The sequence below is a fragment of the Plasmodium gonderi genome (genome assembly GCF_002157705.1).
Source record: "Plasmodium gonderi DNA, contig: Pgo-contig_229, whole genome shotgun sequence".
Lineage (NCBI taxonomy): Eukaryota > Apicomplexa > Aconoidasida > Haemosporida > Plasmodiidae > Plasmodium > Plasmodium gonderi.
The window spans coordinates 12,921-31,216 of NW_021629143.1; the positions used below are offsets into that span (position 1 = coordinate 12,921).

At 18.0% G+C, this 18,296-nt stretch overlaps 1 protein-coding gene across 1 annotated transcript; it reads left to right on the forward strand.

Annotated features, from left to right (window-relative positions):
- Nucleotides 1-495: 495 nt before the first annotated feature.
- PGO_002175 (variable surface protein) lies at nucleotides 496-1,681 on the forward strand (the record flags this gene model as incomplete). The annotated part of the gene is made up of 3 exons (XM_028691084.1): nucleotides 496-522; nucleotides 755-1,384; nucleotides 1,514-1,681. The coding sequence occupies 3 exons, from the start codon at nucleotides 496-498 to the stop codon at nucleotides 1,679-1,681; spliced, it is 825 nt and encodes a 274-aa protein (XP_028546885.1).
- Between the last annotated feature and the right edge of the window lie 16,615 nt (nucleotides 1,682-18,296).

Consider the following 18,296-nt stretch of genomic DNA (forward strand, 5'->3'; position numbering starts at 1 on the left):
TATTATTAAATTATTACAGCATACAGATTTTCCTTTTAGATATAATTTAAATAAATTCTGTTAATTTATATTATTAATCTTCAATCTTTTATTATATATGATTATCTCTATTAATAAAACGTGAATGTTTTTTTCTAATATTTTATATTTTTTATATTATATTACATATATAATTATGAAAAAAAAAAAGAAAGAAAGATAATATGTATGCATAATCGATTTAATAGCTTATTTTATCAGTAATTATTTAATTTTCTCTTATCTCTGTGGAAAATTATATAATTATTATAAATCAAGATAACTTTAGTAATATATTTTTGCCAGATACATTTTTTATTTTTTTCTATATAAATATGCTTGTACATAAATTTTCAAAACAGTTATAAAAATAGAATATACTGTATAATATATTGCCATTATATTTAAAATGTAATAAAATTAATGGTTAAATGAGTCCATAATAATTTTATATTAATTGTATAATTATAAGAATTTATGATATATATCCTATATATATTACATGTATTTATTTTAATATTTACTTAACGGTATTTATAAAAAACATTATTATTTTAATTAGTTCACGTATAAAATAATATAGTGTTGTCTAATATGGATAATATAAGAGTACACATATTTTTCTATATTGCATAAATAAAAAAATTTTATTTTCCTTTTTCCATAAATTCCATAATAATTGTTTAGGTAACTATATAAGCCATCATACTGAATTTTTTTTTTTTTTTAATATTAGTATAACCTCGTAAAATATTTTCCATCCTGTGAAGCGGAAATAGAAAAATATAGAGTTATTAATAATGCATTACATAAATGTATTCATAAAAATCCATCAAAGACACATCATGATGTTATGTATTCGAGTATACAAGATTGCACACAAGTTATGTCATATATATCATATATACACAATAAAGAAGGAGAAAATAAATCCACAGATGCTGATTGTTTATTTTTGTATTATTGGTTATATAAATATCTAGAGAATTTAAATAAGAGTAGTTCTACAGGAAAATATTATAAAACATCAATTATGGCAACTGGTTATAGTGATGCCAATATATGCAAGGATTTTCAGTATAAAAATATAACCGATAGTGATATAAAAATGCTTACAGTTTTATATAACATGTATAATAGTCTTGAATATATTAAAAAATATGATTGCGAGTCTAAGGAGTATAATGATTTTTGTGCTGAATATAATGATATTAAAGATAAATATGTTCCACCAAAGGAAATTCAAATCTTCACAACTATTGAAAAAGAACAGTTGCTTATTTCTAATAATAATATAGCAGTTATCATAGTAATTACAGTAGTACTTACGTTAGTAGTGTTAATTTTGTTATTTATTTTGTATAAGGTTAACAATATTTTTTTTATGTATATTTACACTATAGAAAAATTTATAAAAATATTTTTAAAAAAATAAGAAAGTATAGACTAAAATATTTATATATTATATATATGCATATTTCTTATTATGAATTAGTTAACCCCATTTGGTTCATACCTACTAAATAGAATTGAAAGAATTAAGAGTACATTGAATAATTTAGATAATAAAAGAGCTCATGTGTATCAGCCTGAAATAGCTAATATTATTTCAAATAATAGGGATTATAATGTATTATATAACTTGGATGCATTTTATCATTGAATAAATAAATTAAAAAGTACATTCAGTTCAAAATATATAAAATAAATTGTAAGGCATAAACATAGATAATGAGTCTCATAATAATATAAAACAAATATAATTATTGAATACTGTATTTAATAATGGTATGTTTTCAAATGTATTAAAAAAAAATACACACTATATTATTCACTATTTGTATAAATTGTGAATAATTAGAACATGAATATATTCCTTATTTATCGCTTTAGTATTCTATAGATTTAGAATAAGGAAAGTTTTTAACATATAAGATAATCTACAATTATGTAAATAATATATATGTTGTTATAGTACCTGTATATGTAAACCATGAATACAAATAATAGGTAAATATATTTCGTACACACATTTTAAATATATATATTGTTAATTTATTGTATAATTATATTTAAAGTATATATCTATTTATATAATGTGCGCTTTAAAAATTATATTTGTAATTTTTCATATAACTGACATAGCATTTTTTAATACTTATTTCAATATATACCATTATATTTATGGTTTTATTAAGTGAAATTACATTATATGTGAGTTACATTAGTACGAGAAAAAAAAATTATAAAATATATTTTCTTTTATATGCTTTTTCCAGTTTTTTTTTTTTTTACAACTTTCTTCGCAAACTTATTTTATGATTTCATTTTTCTTTTTTCCAGAATTTATCTTTATATCCAATATTAATATATTTCATATATTACTTCTTAAAATTACACTTTAAATGAGAATAATCTTCTATTAAATGAAAATAAATCAAACATATATTTTTTATAACCTCATAATACTACATAGAAATAGTATACTGTATATAACATATGTATACTTTTAGTGAAAAATTATCCAATTAATAATTTATGTCCATGGAACATTATATTAAAATAAAACTGATTATAAAATATTAAATAAAATGTAGAATTATATTTCTTATTAATAATGCAAATTCTTTTATAACATATATACAGAAATGCAACCCACTTATTCCTTCATAAAACAAAATATTAGAAAAAAGCAATCAATACATATATAATGTGTTCATAAATGTAACATTAAATAAAATATAAGAACTTTATGTTTTATAATATATTAATAAAAATAAATTTTATTTATACAAATATATAAGATTAAAAATTAGCTTTCATAGTAGTATTCTTTGAATACACATAAAATACTTTTTATTCTCAATTTTGTACATGTAATAAAATTTATGATAATATTTAAAAGAATTTTTAATAGAATACATAATTACTAAAACATCGTATGTGTATATGAATTTAAATTATTAATTGTATATTTTAACAATAATGTATACATTTAGTGTTATTTAATTTTTTTTTAAATGATAATGCATTAATATATTTATTATATTTAAAATGCAGAATAATTACTTTTATTTTATTATAAGATAATAATTTATATCTATATTATAATTGAAGAAATAATAATAATAAAATAGTAAAACATAAATAATACGAATAATTATATATGTTTATATAATTACGAAAAATATACAATTACGTATGTATATATGAAATGACGTGCATATCAATATAAATATAATTCTAAGGTATACACCTACATATATATAAGTGTATGTGTGTGTATTAGTTATAAAAATTATACTGTAGTAGCTGTAACAGACTATCAAAATTGTTATACATGAAAAATCATATTATAACGAATAATACGGTGTCATGAAAAAATATACCTTAATTATATTTTTTAAAATTAAAAAATGATTGTAAATCCTATAAATTTTTGCAATTTATTTAAATTTATTTATTTAAAATTCAAAAAAAAATTATATAGTGTTCATAGATTTACACAAATGGCGAAAATATATGATTATATATTAAATAGAATATGCAACATTTTCAATAATACCTAGTTATATATGATAAATATTATCAAAATTTTAGACACATTTACCTCTTAATATTGTCTTTCTATTATATATTATTTTTCACATACGTTAGCTTATATAAATATGCATAATATTAATAATAGTGTAAATATATGAGAATTACACCATGAAAATTTTCAGAAATCGTTCATTTATGTTTTTGAAGCTCTTAGGGTGAATTAAACACATTTACATAAGGTATGGCAATTCTATATATTACTGTATATAATATTATGGTAATTCACAATGTTAAAAAATAAATAAAAACTAGTGTATACATATAACTGAATAAAGCATATTATATTCAATGTTTCCTGATATAATTTTTACAAATAATAACTTTTTCTAGTTTACAATAAATATTTATAGTTTACATATGTTTAACACATTTAATATTAAACAATTAATTAAAGTGAAAAATTATACAAGGTATACATGAAAATATACCATATAATACATTAATATAACAATAATGCAGTTTAAATAAAGATAATTATCCATTATATAATGAAAAATACACTGTGAGTTTTATTTTATCATTGATATCCATATTCTAGAGTAATACAAAAATTAAATTTTAATTGATGCGGTATTCTTAGAATATAGAAAAAGAATAAATCCAATGTAATAAGAATATTTAACTTTAATTGTTCCATAATAATGAAATTTATTATATTATTCACTTAAATTAATTTTTTATGATTATTAATTTATTATATTAAAAAGAATATTAGAAATATAGAAACTCTATTAGATTAGTATGTAATAGGTAATACAATTGTTTATGTTAAAGTAATATCTTCAATGAATCAATATTTTGTGAATTTTACAAAAATTAACTTAACTCATACTAAATATACAGCAAAACTTATGCAAGTTAAATATGAATATATATGAGTATATATGATTATAACGTTAAATTCTATTACATAAATATCTTATTTATATATATTTTTTACATTAAATATAGATATATATAATTATATCCAAGAAAAAACATATTTATAAAGTACTATGAAATGTTTCATATATTATTAAATAATTAAGAAAAAAATAATCATAAGCACAAGACTATATCTGAATAATTTAGAATTTTAATTCAAGCTTTTCCAACATAATTTATTTTAAATATATACTTATTATATTCCATTTTAGGTATATTAAGTATATAATAAGTTATATTAGATAAATATATTATTATTTTAAATCATGTGTGCATATAAAACTGAATCAAGCAAAAAATATAACAAAAATTTATATGTAGTATAAATAAGCATAAGTTTTATAATGAAAATAGTTGTATTAAAAGATAAAGACAATGATGTATTATACGGATGTATATTTCTCTTTTTTTTAATTCTAATTCCTTAAATAATAATAGAATATATTTTATGCACATTATATGTATTTTATTAAATTAAGCTGTTTGTAATTTTCATGAATACTATAGAATATTTTTTTTCATTATAAAAAAAACCATTATAATTATTATGATACTTTTCTAATGAATAACGATGAACTCTATTATATAAATGTGATTTTCATATTTAATATTTTCTATGAATATACATAAAATAAATGCGAAAAATAAAAAAATTTACGCACAATAGAAAAATCATAAATGAAACCAATTAACTAATCGTTTTTTTTCGTATGGTTACATGACAAAAATATTCATAATGCAAATCCATGATTATAATAGAAAAAAAGGCAAGATACAATATATATAGCTACATATTATTATTTTTTGATGTCAGAAATAAATAAAATATATATACATTGAAACTTAAAAAAAATTATAATTTTACATATACAATCGTAGCATAATGTAAAATCAGAATAAATAATTTCCTATATTGATTGTACTTGTTATTCTGTTGATATTTGTTAAATTATATATTTACACTTTAGTTATATTCTTTAAAAAGTATTTAATGAAATATTTCATGAAATAATAATATATTAATATAAGCATTGTTATATATTTCTTCATAAATAATTGTAATATATATTCTAATTAATTATTATATATTTAAAAAATTTTATTTCAATTGATTTTACCTGCTTCTTTTTTATTGATATTTCTAAATTGAATCAATCTTTTGTATTGTATCTATTTTAGCATATAAATTTAATATTTACATTGTTTCTTTTTTCCATTATCATTTATTCTAATTATATAAGGTATTATTGAATAATTATTATGAAAAAAGTAATTATAGGTAATATGATACATGATATTATACTATTTTTGTATATGTACATATTTAACAATTTATAACTATACTAAAAAGCAAGTATACATATCTTATATTATTAAACCTTATAATGAATATATAATTTAACATATTTTATATATTAATATAATTTTATTACTGAATGTAATGATATAATAATAATATAATATTTAACATATATATTTAATAATGTTAAATTTAAAATGCTATATTCATATTTTTTAGGAATTTTTATGATTTTATTTTTTCAGCATTAAAATATACCCTATGTAACATACATATGTGTAAATTATTAGATTTGTATTTTCGTTTACATTTTTTTTATATTGTTTATAATTTCTTATTATAATTCATATAATTTTAATTATAAACAATTATTATTGAAAAAATTAAAATATATATATAATGCAGTGTATGTTTTATATATAATTATGACGAGGATAATTTTTAATTTAGATAATTTTATTTACACAATCTATTAGGTTACAATAATTACAATTAAGTGTATGCTTATTTTTATATTTTCTTCTACATATAATCACGTTTCTTTCTATAATAATGTGTGTAATCCATTATTATATTTAACAAATGATATTTTTTAAACAATGCTATTAATATAAATATCATTATATATATTGTTACATATGTAATCAAAATATTTAATTATATAAAAGGTATACTATATGTTATTATTTTCTCATGTACATTTATCATTACTATTATTATCATTGATAATATAATTATCATAAAAAAAATAGTAATTATTCAATTTTCATAAATTAAAAAATATATGTGGAATTTTTTATAATTTTAGGATCTTATTAGAATGTTTATACTTGCAATTGCAATTTAATTTTTTTCTTCTTATAAATACGTAAAAATATAATTTCTATTTACATACTTGATAAATCTACATAGATCTTGTTTACTATAAATATATATTTATTCTATATATACTACAAAATTATATGCTATTTTAGAGTTTTTATTATTTGAATTGTTGTGAGATAGTTCAAATGAACTTATAAATTTCAGATAGGCTTTGTTATTTTTTTCAGTACTCTACTTTTCTTTCTTAAACGTGGCTGTAAATGTGAAAAATATAAGTTTAATGAAAAAAATGTAAGAGTACATTTTATTTTTGAATTGACGCATACGTTAATACAAATATTTTATGTTAATGTGTAATATAAATGATAATAGAATATATATAAAATAAAATTTATTTTTAATCTTGGGAAAAATGAATAAAAGTGTTTTTATTGAAAATTTAAACCAATGTATCCTCTGCCTACATATATCAATGTATTGATATTTCCTCTATTATTGAAACTGTAACTTCTTTTTTACCGGGACATTTTCTTCTCCTTATCTTCATGTTTGTTGTACATTTTTTGCTTTGATTTGAACAACGTTTATCTCTAGATTTTAAGGTTCATTGTTTCAGTATTCGTAATTTTCATATACTTGTAAAAAAAAAGATAGTAAATATAATGACATAATAAGTAATGATTGAATTGCATTAAGTCATATACAGGCTATACATAAAAGCTTTCAAAATATACAAATTTTATTGCTAGCATATCATGGTAAAAGTTTCATCTACTAATTATACATATCTAACTTTTTTTTTTTTTTTTTTTATAATAGGCGTATGTATTATTGCGTAAAAATTTAAGTTTTAATAAAATTTAATTTTAAAAAATATACCTTAATCTGTATAATAAATCATTAATAAAAATATATTTTAATGTTTTTTCTTGAATATTTAAGAATGAGTGTAAGAAAATATAAAATTTTAATAATATACGACAAGATAAAATGATGAATAATTATATATTATTTCATATTATCAATGTTTTTAACGAAGAACAAGAAAAATCTTATTATTTTTCAAGTTATAAGAGAATGTGCATAAAATTTTTGTACAACTTCAACTAATCTAACATAAAAATATATATGATTTGTAATAAGCACTGTACATAAAATTATATTACATATATAGGAATAAATGAATAAAATTAATGAAATATTAAATTTTCACATATTTCATGATAATATAATTTTTATCAACAATTTATTATAAACAAAAAAAAATATGGAACAAGTCATATTAGATATACTGTAAGCGTAATTAGAAATAAAAATACGGAAAAAAAATTTCTCATAATTAATTCTTTAAAAAAAAATAATAAAAACATATTTATATTTTACTGAAAATAAAAATAATTAATACACATATGAAAGCATAATTGTAACTAATGTATTCATAAAATACATATATACATAAATATATATATTATAGATCATTTATGGTTATATATGTATAAAAAAAAATATATAATATGTAACATTGTTATATCATTGTTCATTTAATATGTTATTATTGTAACGAATTTTCAATTATTATATACAATAGTATATATTATATATATAGTAATAACACATGATATTATAGTATATATAGTAATGTATTTTATATTATTTTTTTTATATATGGAAATAATATTTTCTATCATTTTCAATAATATAAGTAAAATACAAATATAATCATAATTTATATATATATAATTAATTAATATAAAATGAGAAATACCTTTTTTATTTTCACATCAACCCTATATTAAATAATAATAAATATTATATTACAATATTTAAATTAATAGCATTAAATAATAAAGAAATGCAAAATATAAGAATTTATATTAATTATATATAATTATAAATAATAATAGTACTTACAATAAATGTAGAAAAAAATCTAGTAATCTCTACAATATTTATAAAAACAAAAAGTAAAACTAAATACATTATTTATTCATTGATATCAAAATATAAAGCATAAACACAAAACTATAAACCTCCGTGTTATAAATAATAAAACAGAAATATTTATAATATAATACAACAAAATTATTATCCCCCTGATTTTTATATTTAAATATATTTCATATTGAATTATATGTACTACTAAAAGAATATACTAAATAAGATAAATAATAATATATATACATATGTATATTGTATTTAATAGAATATATATTTGTTATCCTTTATTTTGTTTTCCCAGATCTAGTAAAATTACATAAATTTTACATGTTAGAATTCTTATAATTTTATGTTTTATCAAATGACACATTTTTCAATAATTTTTCTATTATTTATATTTTGCCTTAATGTTATAAGAAATATATATTATATGTTTAAAAAACATATTCTACTATCTTAATATTGCGAATAATGAATAATTAAGCAAGTGTAAGTATTTTTATCATCAATGCATAATTATAAAAAATATGAAGATAAAATGTTATCATAATACGTAACTTTATGCTTAAAAATTGCTGTTTCTATTTTTATAAATTTGAATATATTATTTATTTTAACATGTAAATAAATAAATTTGTCGGAGATGACAGAAAATAAAAATGTTAATTTTAATTATTATAGTTTGAGTTAGAACATTAAAATACAAGTATATTCCGTTTTCTAGGAACTTTATAAAATTTGCTAAGAATTCTATCATTTTTATCCAAATAATATATCTTTTTTTAGTATGGATTTGTAGAACAATTTAATCTATATAAACAGCATGTGGATCGCTTTCTAGATAATTCAGAAAATATGCATGATACGAAATGTGATGAAATTTCTATGAGTACATATGTAAGTTCAAAATATTTTCATCAAGGAAAATCCCCCCAAATTATTTACTATTTGAAATATATATTAAACAGATATTAGAATAATTTTAGTGATGTATATTGTAATTATTTGAATTATTTGCGTATATTATGATCTTCTCCATCGAAAAAATTTATGTGGTATATCAACACATTATCATTTATTGCTTAATAAACTTAATGATGTTTTTATTGTAGAAGCTATAGGGGATGATAAGAGCAAATATATACCAGGTCAAGATTTTCAAAAAATTACAGCTATATATGATATATGTAAATATTTTAATATTAAAAAGGATAATAGGGAATACAGTATAGGAGATTTTTTTTATATGCAGGCAGAAAACATCATATATAAACATAATATTCAAATGAAAACAAATGATGGTTAATGTTATGATTATCATGAATTACCTCCTTGCAAAAGTAATTCTTCAGCCTCTGTAATATTTTCAACTACAGTAATAATTCTAATACCAAATTTATTATGTACTCTTTACAAAAGTTTATTATAATGTTTCATTATAAGTGTATAATAAAGAATAATTTTACAAATAATTTTAAAAAACTAAAAAAAATTAATATAATAGAATTATATTTTTTATAAATAAATTTTATTATATTTATGAATTAGTTCTCCCCTTATGATTCATATTTTCACTGTGCAATAGTAAATGTAATAAACAAGTGTCATAATATCAATGAAAATGTATGGAATATATTGAAACCTGATATATCCGACAATATTTCATGGAATAACCCATATAATATGCTGAATAATTCTGCATAGTTTTACCATTAAACGTATAATTATTTTAAAATTATTCATTTAGAAAAAAATATTGATTGCTGTCGGAAAAAAAATATAAGGAGTGTTTTTGTATTAATTAATTTGTGTAAAATTAATTCTTAAAGTATACTATAACAAATATGGATATTTATTTGTAATTTTAGCAAGATAATGATAAAAAATATAGTTTTTTATCATTATAAATATTAAATAAATTAGTTATAAATAAATGTCACATTTTTACTTTTTTTATGGATAATAGTCTTCCTAAATAAAGCATTTTTGCATTAAATGTAAAATTATATATTTTAAAAAATATATAGTTATATAATTAAGCATATACGTATGAATTTCCGTGGAACTATGTTAACACTATTGCTATTCTTTTTTATTTTATATTTTTTGCTATGTAATATTGTAATAATATAAGAGAGAATTTTATAATTATCAGATACATTTATTAATAATTAATTTTTATTATTTTTATATATAGTATATTATTATTTTTTTTTTTAATCATGATTTTTAACCTCACATTTTTAATAATATTATATTCATATTTCATTACCTATAAGATTTGTTAATATATGAAATTACCAAAATTATAGAATTCCAGTTATTTTTTACAGTTAATTTATTTTACTCGATTTCCTCGTATTTTATTTTTCATTTATGTTATTAATTAATGTAAAATATTATATTTATATATAATACCTCAGTAAAATTTTCCGCACAAGTATAAGTAATACCTGTCTTAAAATTTATCATATATATTAAATGCATTAATCCACTAAACTATATTTGTATCAGCTATTATATTATTTTCCTAGAGTTTCATATTTCTTTATAATGAGCTGAATTATTTAAAAGAGAAAAAGTTATATTTCTTATATTTGTTCACTATAATTATAGATAATGATGAAAAAGTTAAGCGCTATATTAAAAAAAATATAGGAAAAATATAATAACAAAGTGAATTGCATAATTTATGAAAGATTTATTAATTAAAAAGTAATTAATATGCACTATAAATGTAAAAATATGCAAAAAATCCATTAAATAATAAAATGATATGTCAGTAGAGATGATTCATTTAATCAAACATACAACTAATTTAAAATGTAAGTTTTATAAATCGAATATAAATTATTTAGCTGCGTAAGAAATATTTCTTTATATTGAAATACATGTATCAGTTATAAGACACAAAACTTTGTGTAATATTTATAATAAATTGATATGTTTTTATAAATAAATAAAATAGATGAGATATATATAAAGTATATAATATAATTTTATGCATAATTAAGAACTATACTGTGCAGAGGAAGTAAACACTATTATATATATACTTAAAATATGAAGATGCGCACATATAAATTATTATAGAATAATTAATAAATATAATGTAAAAATTTTATGAAATAAAATTATGTAAAATTATAATTTAAATATAAAGGGAAAAGAACAATTTTCACCTAAAAGATATATATATATTCAATATAATAAAGAGAACGCACAAAAACATGGAATATAAGCTTTAAATACTAAACATGACCTCGGAAGCCTGTACATGTAATAATTACAACTGTTAATATCTTCCTTTTATGGTTATTTTAAGGAAGCGCAAAAAATTGGATGTATTTCAGTTATAATAAAATATTACCTATAAAATAATTAAAATTTTTTTGTATAATTTAAAATATCATTTCATAAAGGAAGAATATTTTCTATAATAATACCTATATAATATATATAATTTTATATAAAATATGATTTTTTTTAAATTGAATTACAATAAATATATATATAACACTTACAAGTCCATATATATAAAAAGGCATTTTTATAAAAGATACAATATTTATAGATTACATATAAACATAAAAAATATGTAATTATTATTATAAATATTCGTATAAATCATATTTTATTGCGCAGACTATTTTATTGAAAATTATGAAATGTCAATATAAATACAACATAGAACTATAGTAATAAAAGCAATAATTGTACAACTTCTCTAACATATTGTAATAACAACTTTACAAAATAATGTTGTGAATTAAAAATTTGTTCAGCATTTATTTAATATATATTATTAATACTTAATTAAAATTCTATGTTAATATATTTCGCAACATTTTAAACAAACTTTAATGAGCCTATTTTTTTTTTCACAATTTTACCAATTTATTTCTTCTTACTTATTAACTATGAAATATCACAAAGAAATATATATTTAATCTATATCTTTAATGAGAAAATAGAAATAATTAAATAATTCAAAACTTTTTTTTTTTTATACTTTATATAATAAATCACAATGACTTTATTTAATTAATATAGTTCTTAAGGATACTAAACATTATATATTACAAAGAGTGTAACATTGTATACTTAAATATTTATATTGTATTATATTCTATTATAATACTTTTTCTGTTGAAATTTTATATACATTCTTGGTTACTTTGTATATATTATTTGCGCTTGTATTAATCTGTATCTAATTATGTTATCTATTTATTATTCATACCCCCTGCTCCTATTATATCCTGGCATATTTATTTGAATATAGCAGAAATATGTTGGATAAATATAATTATAATGTAGTATATGTTCAAGAAAAATATCCTCAATGGTATAAATAATGCATTAGTCATGTAAAGAAATATGAGAACATATATGTTATCTGTTTAAGTAATACTTATCACAAAGAATGTTTTATTTATAAAATATTTTCTGTAAAGATAAAAGAATTAATAAATGTACCGTTTTCATGTACCTGTATTATCTCTTATATAATGAACATATTAATAAATAAATGTAATTGTTTTTAAAGAAATCTATCAAACACTTATGGAGATGTTGAAGAGTAATGCTAACACTCTTATATACAATTATTATAATATTAAACATAATCAAGAGGGATTAACAAAATAGAATATATGTTTTAAATGAATAATATGATTATTAATTTAATAAAAAAACAGATGTGTATGTTCATAAGAATGCAAATTTAAATATAACAAACAATTCGCTCATATATATATGCATGTAAAAAATACATGCCAGTTCAATAACTAGCTTGTTTAATGTAAAGAATTATAAAAAATTAGAGATATATATAATAATCTAAAAAAGAGTAAAAATTAAAATATGATTAAATGCAAATTTTAATCACATTCAAAACATATAAGAGATGTTCTCATATTGTTGTTCAAAATGGTACAATATTAGTAATATTCATTTCCTTATTTATTAGATGTAAGTTATAGTGTTATAATATTTACATTGATGTACACTGAAAAAAAAATTTAGGAATATAAAATTATATTTTGAATACAAAAATTTTTTTTATTATCTAGTTCTTTCCATTTAGTCATTGCACATGCATGAGCATAATGAAGTAGATTAAATGGCGTTATTATGTAAATAAAGAGTACAATGAATTTCAAATTTCTCATATATTAAGTGTGAGTATACGGAACAATATATATAATATATTACATGCTACTGCATAATTTTACCATTAAAGACACAGTTATATGGAATTAATGGACTTAAACTAAGTAAAATATATTTTAAGTAAATTAAATAAAAATTTTTATTTTTGTATTCACATTAAAAGGAAATATTCCTTTAATATATTCTCACAAAATGAAATACAGTTTTTTTCACTTTGATAATATAATAATTACAAGAAATAAACTAATGATACCCCAAATTATTGAATAATAGTAAAACTGGTAAATATAAGTACCATGATATAATTATGTTTTTTCTTTTATATTCTGCAAGGTATCATTAATAAATAAACATATTTTAAACTATATGATATTATGTACTATATTAAAAAATAACACACTATATGTCCTAATGTAGAAATATATGTTAAAATAACAAAATGATATAATAGTTGTATATATTCAGATATAAATTATTTTTATACTTATATTGATGTACTATTATATAATTAAAAATTTCAGGTTATTGAATACACATATTAATTAATAATTCTTTATTATTCTTGTAATTATAATTAATAACATATATTTTAATCTTATATATATATATAAATTTATGATATTTATGTGTGAGATCTTATTACTAAAAAATTGTTTTTTTTTTTTTTTACGATATGTCTCATTAAACAACGGTACATTTATCATCATATTTTATTCTAAAACTTGTTATTCAGATTTTTTTTTGTATTTTAAATTATAATAATTATAATTTAATTAATATATTACTAATTTAAATTCTTTATTGAATGTATATTATTTGTACAAAAAATAAAAAACAGCATGTTATTTTTTTTAAGATTCTCTCAGAGGCAATTTTATTGCATTATATATATAGCATATATGCACATAGTAAGTATTATTAAATTACATAATATTTTATATTCAATTAATTTTATATTTATGTGTGCTATTTCCAAAAAAAAAAACAATAAATAGAATTATATTCAAAATATGATATGAGCATTATATATTTTAATAAAAGAGAAAAATATATTCACATACATTTTTTTTTTTTGCTATACACATATTATATGCGAAATATATTAATAATGCATTTACGCAAGTATTAAAAATTATAAATTAATTTTTCTTTAGGAAAAAAATAAAATTCCTTTACATAAATATGATTCCTTATTATGGCCATACTTTAAATTTTACATTCATTAAAAATGTTCTAGCATATTATTTATCAAATTTCAAATCAAATTCATTACTTTTAAAAAAATAATTATTAAATTTATGTTTAAATAAAATAATTGCAAATTAATCAGTTTTCTTCTTCTATTTATATAGGTATAAATAAGAATAAATATTTATTTAAAAGCAATAATTCACTTTTCTTATAATTCCACTAGAATATCACTTCTATGCGCAATAGTGTGAATGAAAGTATTACCAGAAAAAGAAAAAACATAAATGTGCCCAAATAAAAATACATACGGAGAGAATTGCGTAGATAAATACCAGTATATGTTAATTCAATATTTTTTAATACTGTATTATGAGCATTCTCTATGTTAATAATATTTTGTAACCTATTTTAATATCCTATTTGTTTAAAATATGTTGATTATATACTATAATTCAAGATTTTCTCTTAAATATTAATTATCCATAAGGTATCATAATTTTTACACACGATATTATGTGCTTGAATAACAATAAAACCATCATAATTGCATTACATGGATCATAGATTCCTTAAGTAAATAAAAAATTAATGTCAATTAAGGAATAATTCTTATTTATATAATGTTTTTAATATTTTAATAAATTTTATCCTAAAGGAATTTCCTTTTTATATAATCCTTTTTGTTAGTATTCAAAATTCTTTATTAATGAACCTGCATTCAGTATGTATTTTTAAGGAAATACATGTTATCTATTTTATAATTTCATTCATGAAAGAAACTAATTCCTCATACGAGTAAAGTATATATATATAAAACATAATATAATTTAAAAATGTATTGAAACCATTTTTTTAATATTGTATAAATGTAAAATAGAAAATTTTTGTTTGATATAAATGTTTAATTGATACAATCATGCATAATCATATATAATTAGGCATCAATGTATGAAATTCTTAATAGAAAAAAATAAAAATAATTAATATGAATTTTATAAAAACATTCGTTTATTTTATGAAAAATATACAATGATTACTATAAGATTTGCAAATATTTCTAATTTTCTGTATTACTTTTAATGTGTGCTACATCTTTATTTTATTCCTCCAATATTTATGTTCAAATTCTGTTTTCTATATGATGTATTGTCAGAATAATCGTATGAAAATAATGGTCAATATTATTTTATTCAATTTTGTCATTTATATTTGAAATCATACAAGAGCATTCAAAAGAGAAATAGCATTATTATTAAATACTGTACGTAATTAAACATTAATTTTAGTTGTATAATTAATGTGATTAATAATTTTTGAACCATTATAATCTTATATAAGAAAAACATTAGACATAATAAAAAATATATATTCAAGAAAATAACATATAATCTTGTAAGTATATAAATATTTATTATAATTATAAAGTATTATAACATAAGCCAGTATATTCTGAGGATTTATTTCATATTGTTGTGTTCAAAAATATTATGTTACCAATATATAAAGAAAGTAACATTTTTATTTTACACAAACTATTATATCTATGACATAATTAACATTTCTATAATACTTATAGTGATCTATAGTATTACATATACATTGTTACATTTATTAAAATTACTTCAATTTATACTGACACTTATTCAATATCAGTACTATATTTTTCTAAATGTTTTTCATAAGAACGGAAAACATGTTTCCAGTTTGAATTCCATTTTATAAATCATTGTATTATTATTCTTGATGATATAATATAGAAGTTTCAAAAAAGTACTATACGTAGAAAATAAGAAGAAAAATGAAGATGCAAACACAAGTAAATTGTTTAAAATATTCTTAACTAGAAATTAAAAATGAACCTTATAATTAAAACTATATCATATAAATTATTATTTTTTATTAATTCAATTTAGGAATTTTATACGTAGTCAGATGAAAAATGAAAAAGAAAATAGACAAAAACTCCTAGATTAATATGCATATATTTGCATTTGCTAACAAAGTTTTCAAAAAAATAATTATTATAAAAATATAAGAGTGACCTATACATAATCATTAAAAACATTTATTTAGGTTAGTTTAAAATAATTCCTTATTTAAATGAAATGTATTTATAAATAGAAATAATGGGAATAATATTTTTTATTATTTTATAATAGAAACATTAAACATAAAATGTTTGTCTGACTTTTTAAGCTAATAACATTTAACATTATGTACTATGCATGTTTTTTTTTCCTGGCATTATTTATATTGTAAAATAATTTTTCTATTAATTTTATACTAAAGTATACTTTTTTGCTTATATAGAATAGATGTTAGAAGTACATTTGTGCAATAGAACAAAGTTATATTATATATATAATGTTCTATAAAATAATAATTTCTACCTATAATATGATGCGTGATAAAGAACAAGAAACTTTAATATGCTTTTTTATCTCTATATATTAATTATTCATTATAAGTACTTATATATTATATTCGCATATGCACAATAATTGATAGTTTCCAAAAATTAATAATGCACCAAAGTAAATAATAGGGGATTTATTCTTTTTACTATGGTACATTACAAATAGATATATAGTATTCAGTTAAATTTAAAAATATAAGGATTTTATATAGTAGATATAATATTAATATAACATTAGGTTAACATTCTTTTATTCCAGAAATAAATATCCAACTTCATGCTTACACAAAAAGTATAATTATAGAAGAGATATGATATATATACATTCTCAAAATTCAAAATGTTTAATTTTCAAATAACCCTTATAAAATCTCATTGTAATAGCATTACAAATATAATTGTATTTTAAAATTCCTTTGATAATATAATCAATATAATTTTTATATAATATTATAACATCTTACACTATTATTTAGTATTTTAATATATATTTAAATAGCTCACCAATGCTACGTATTTTATATTTAAGAATATATATAATATATTATTTTATAAAACGTAATGAAAATATATATATCATGAATATTTTAGTAAAATCCCTTAAAAACAAAAAATAAAAAAAAATTATATATGTAAATATTAGGCAAATACAGCAATCTGCATACGTATATGAATCAGGATCTACAGTTTTTATATTAATGTATCCCATTATAATATAATTAATGTTCATGAGATTCAATTAATATTTTCATATACTATTTTATTAAAAAAATAGGCGATAACATTAACATGAATATAAAAGACTACACACACTATATGTTAAATGTAAAGTGTTGTTATATAATGTGAATTCGTTTTTTAATCATATATATAAATGTATGCTATCAAATATGATAGGTAAAATTT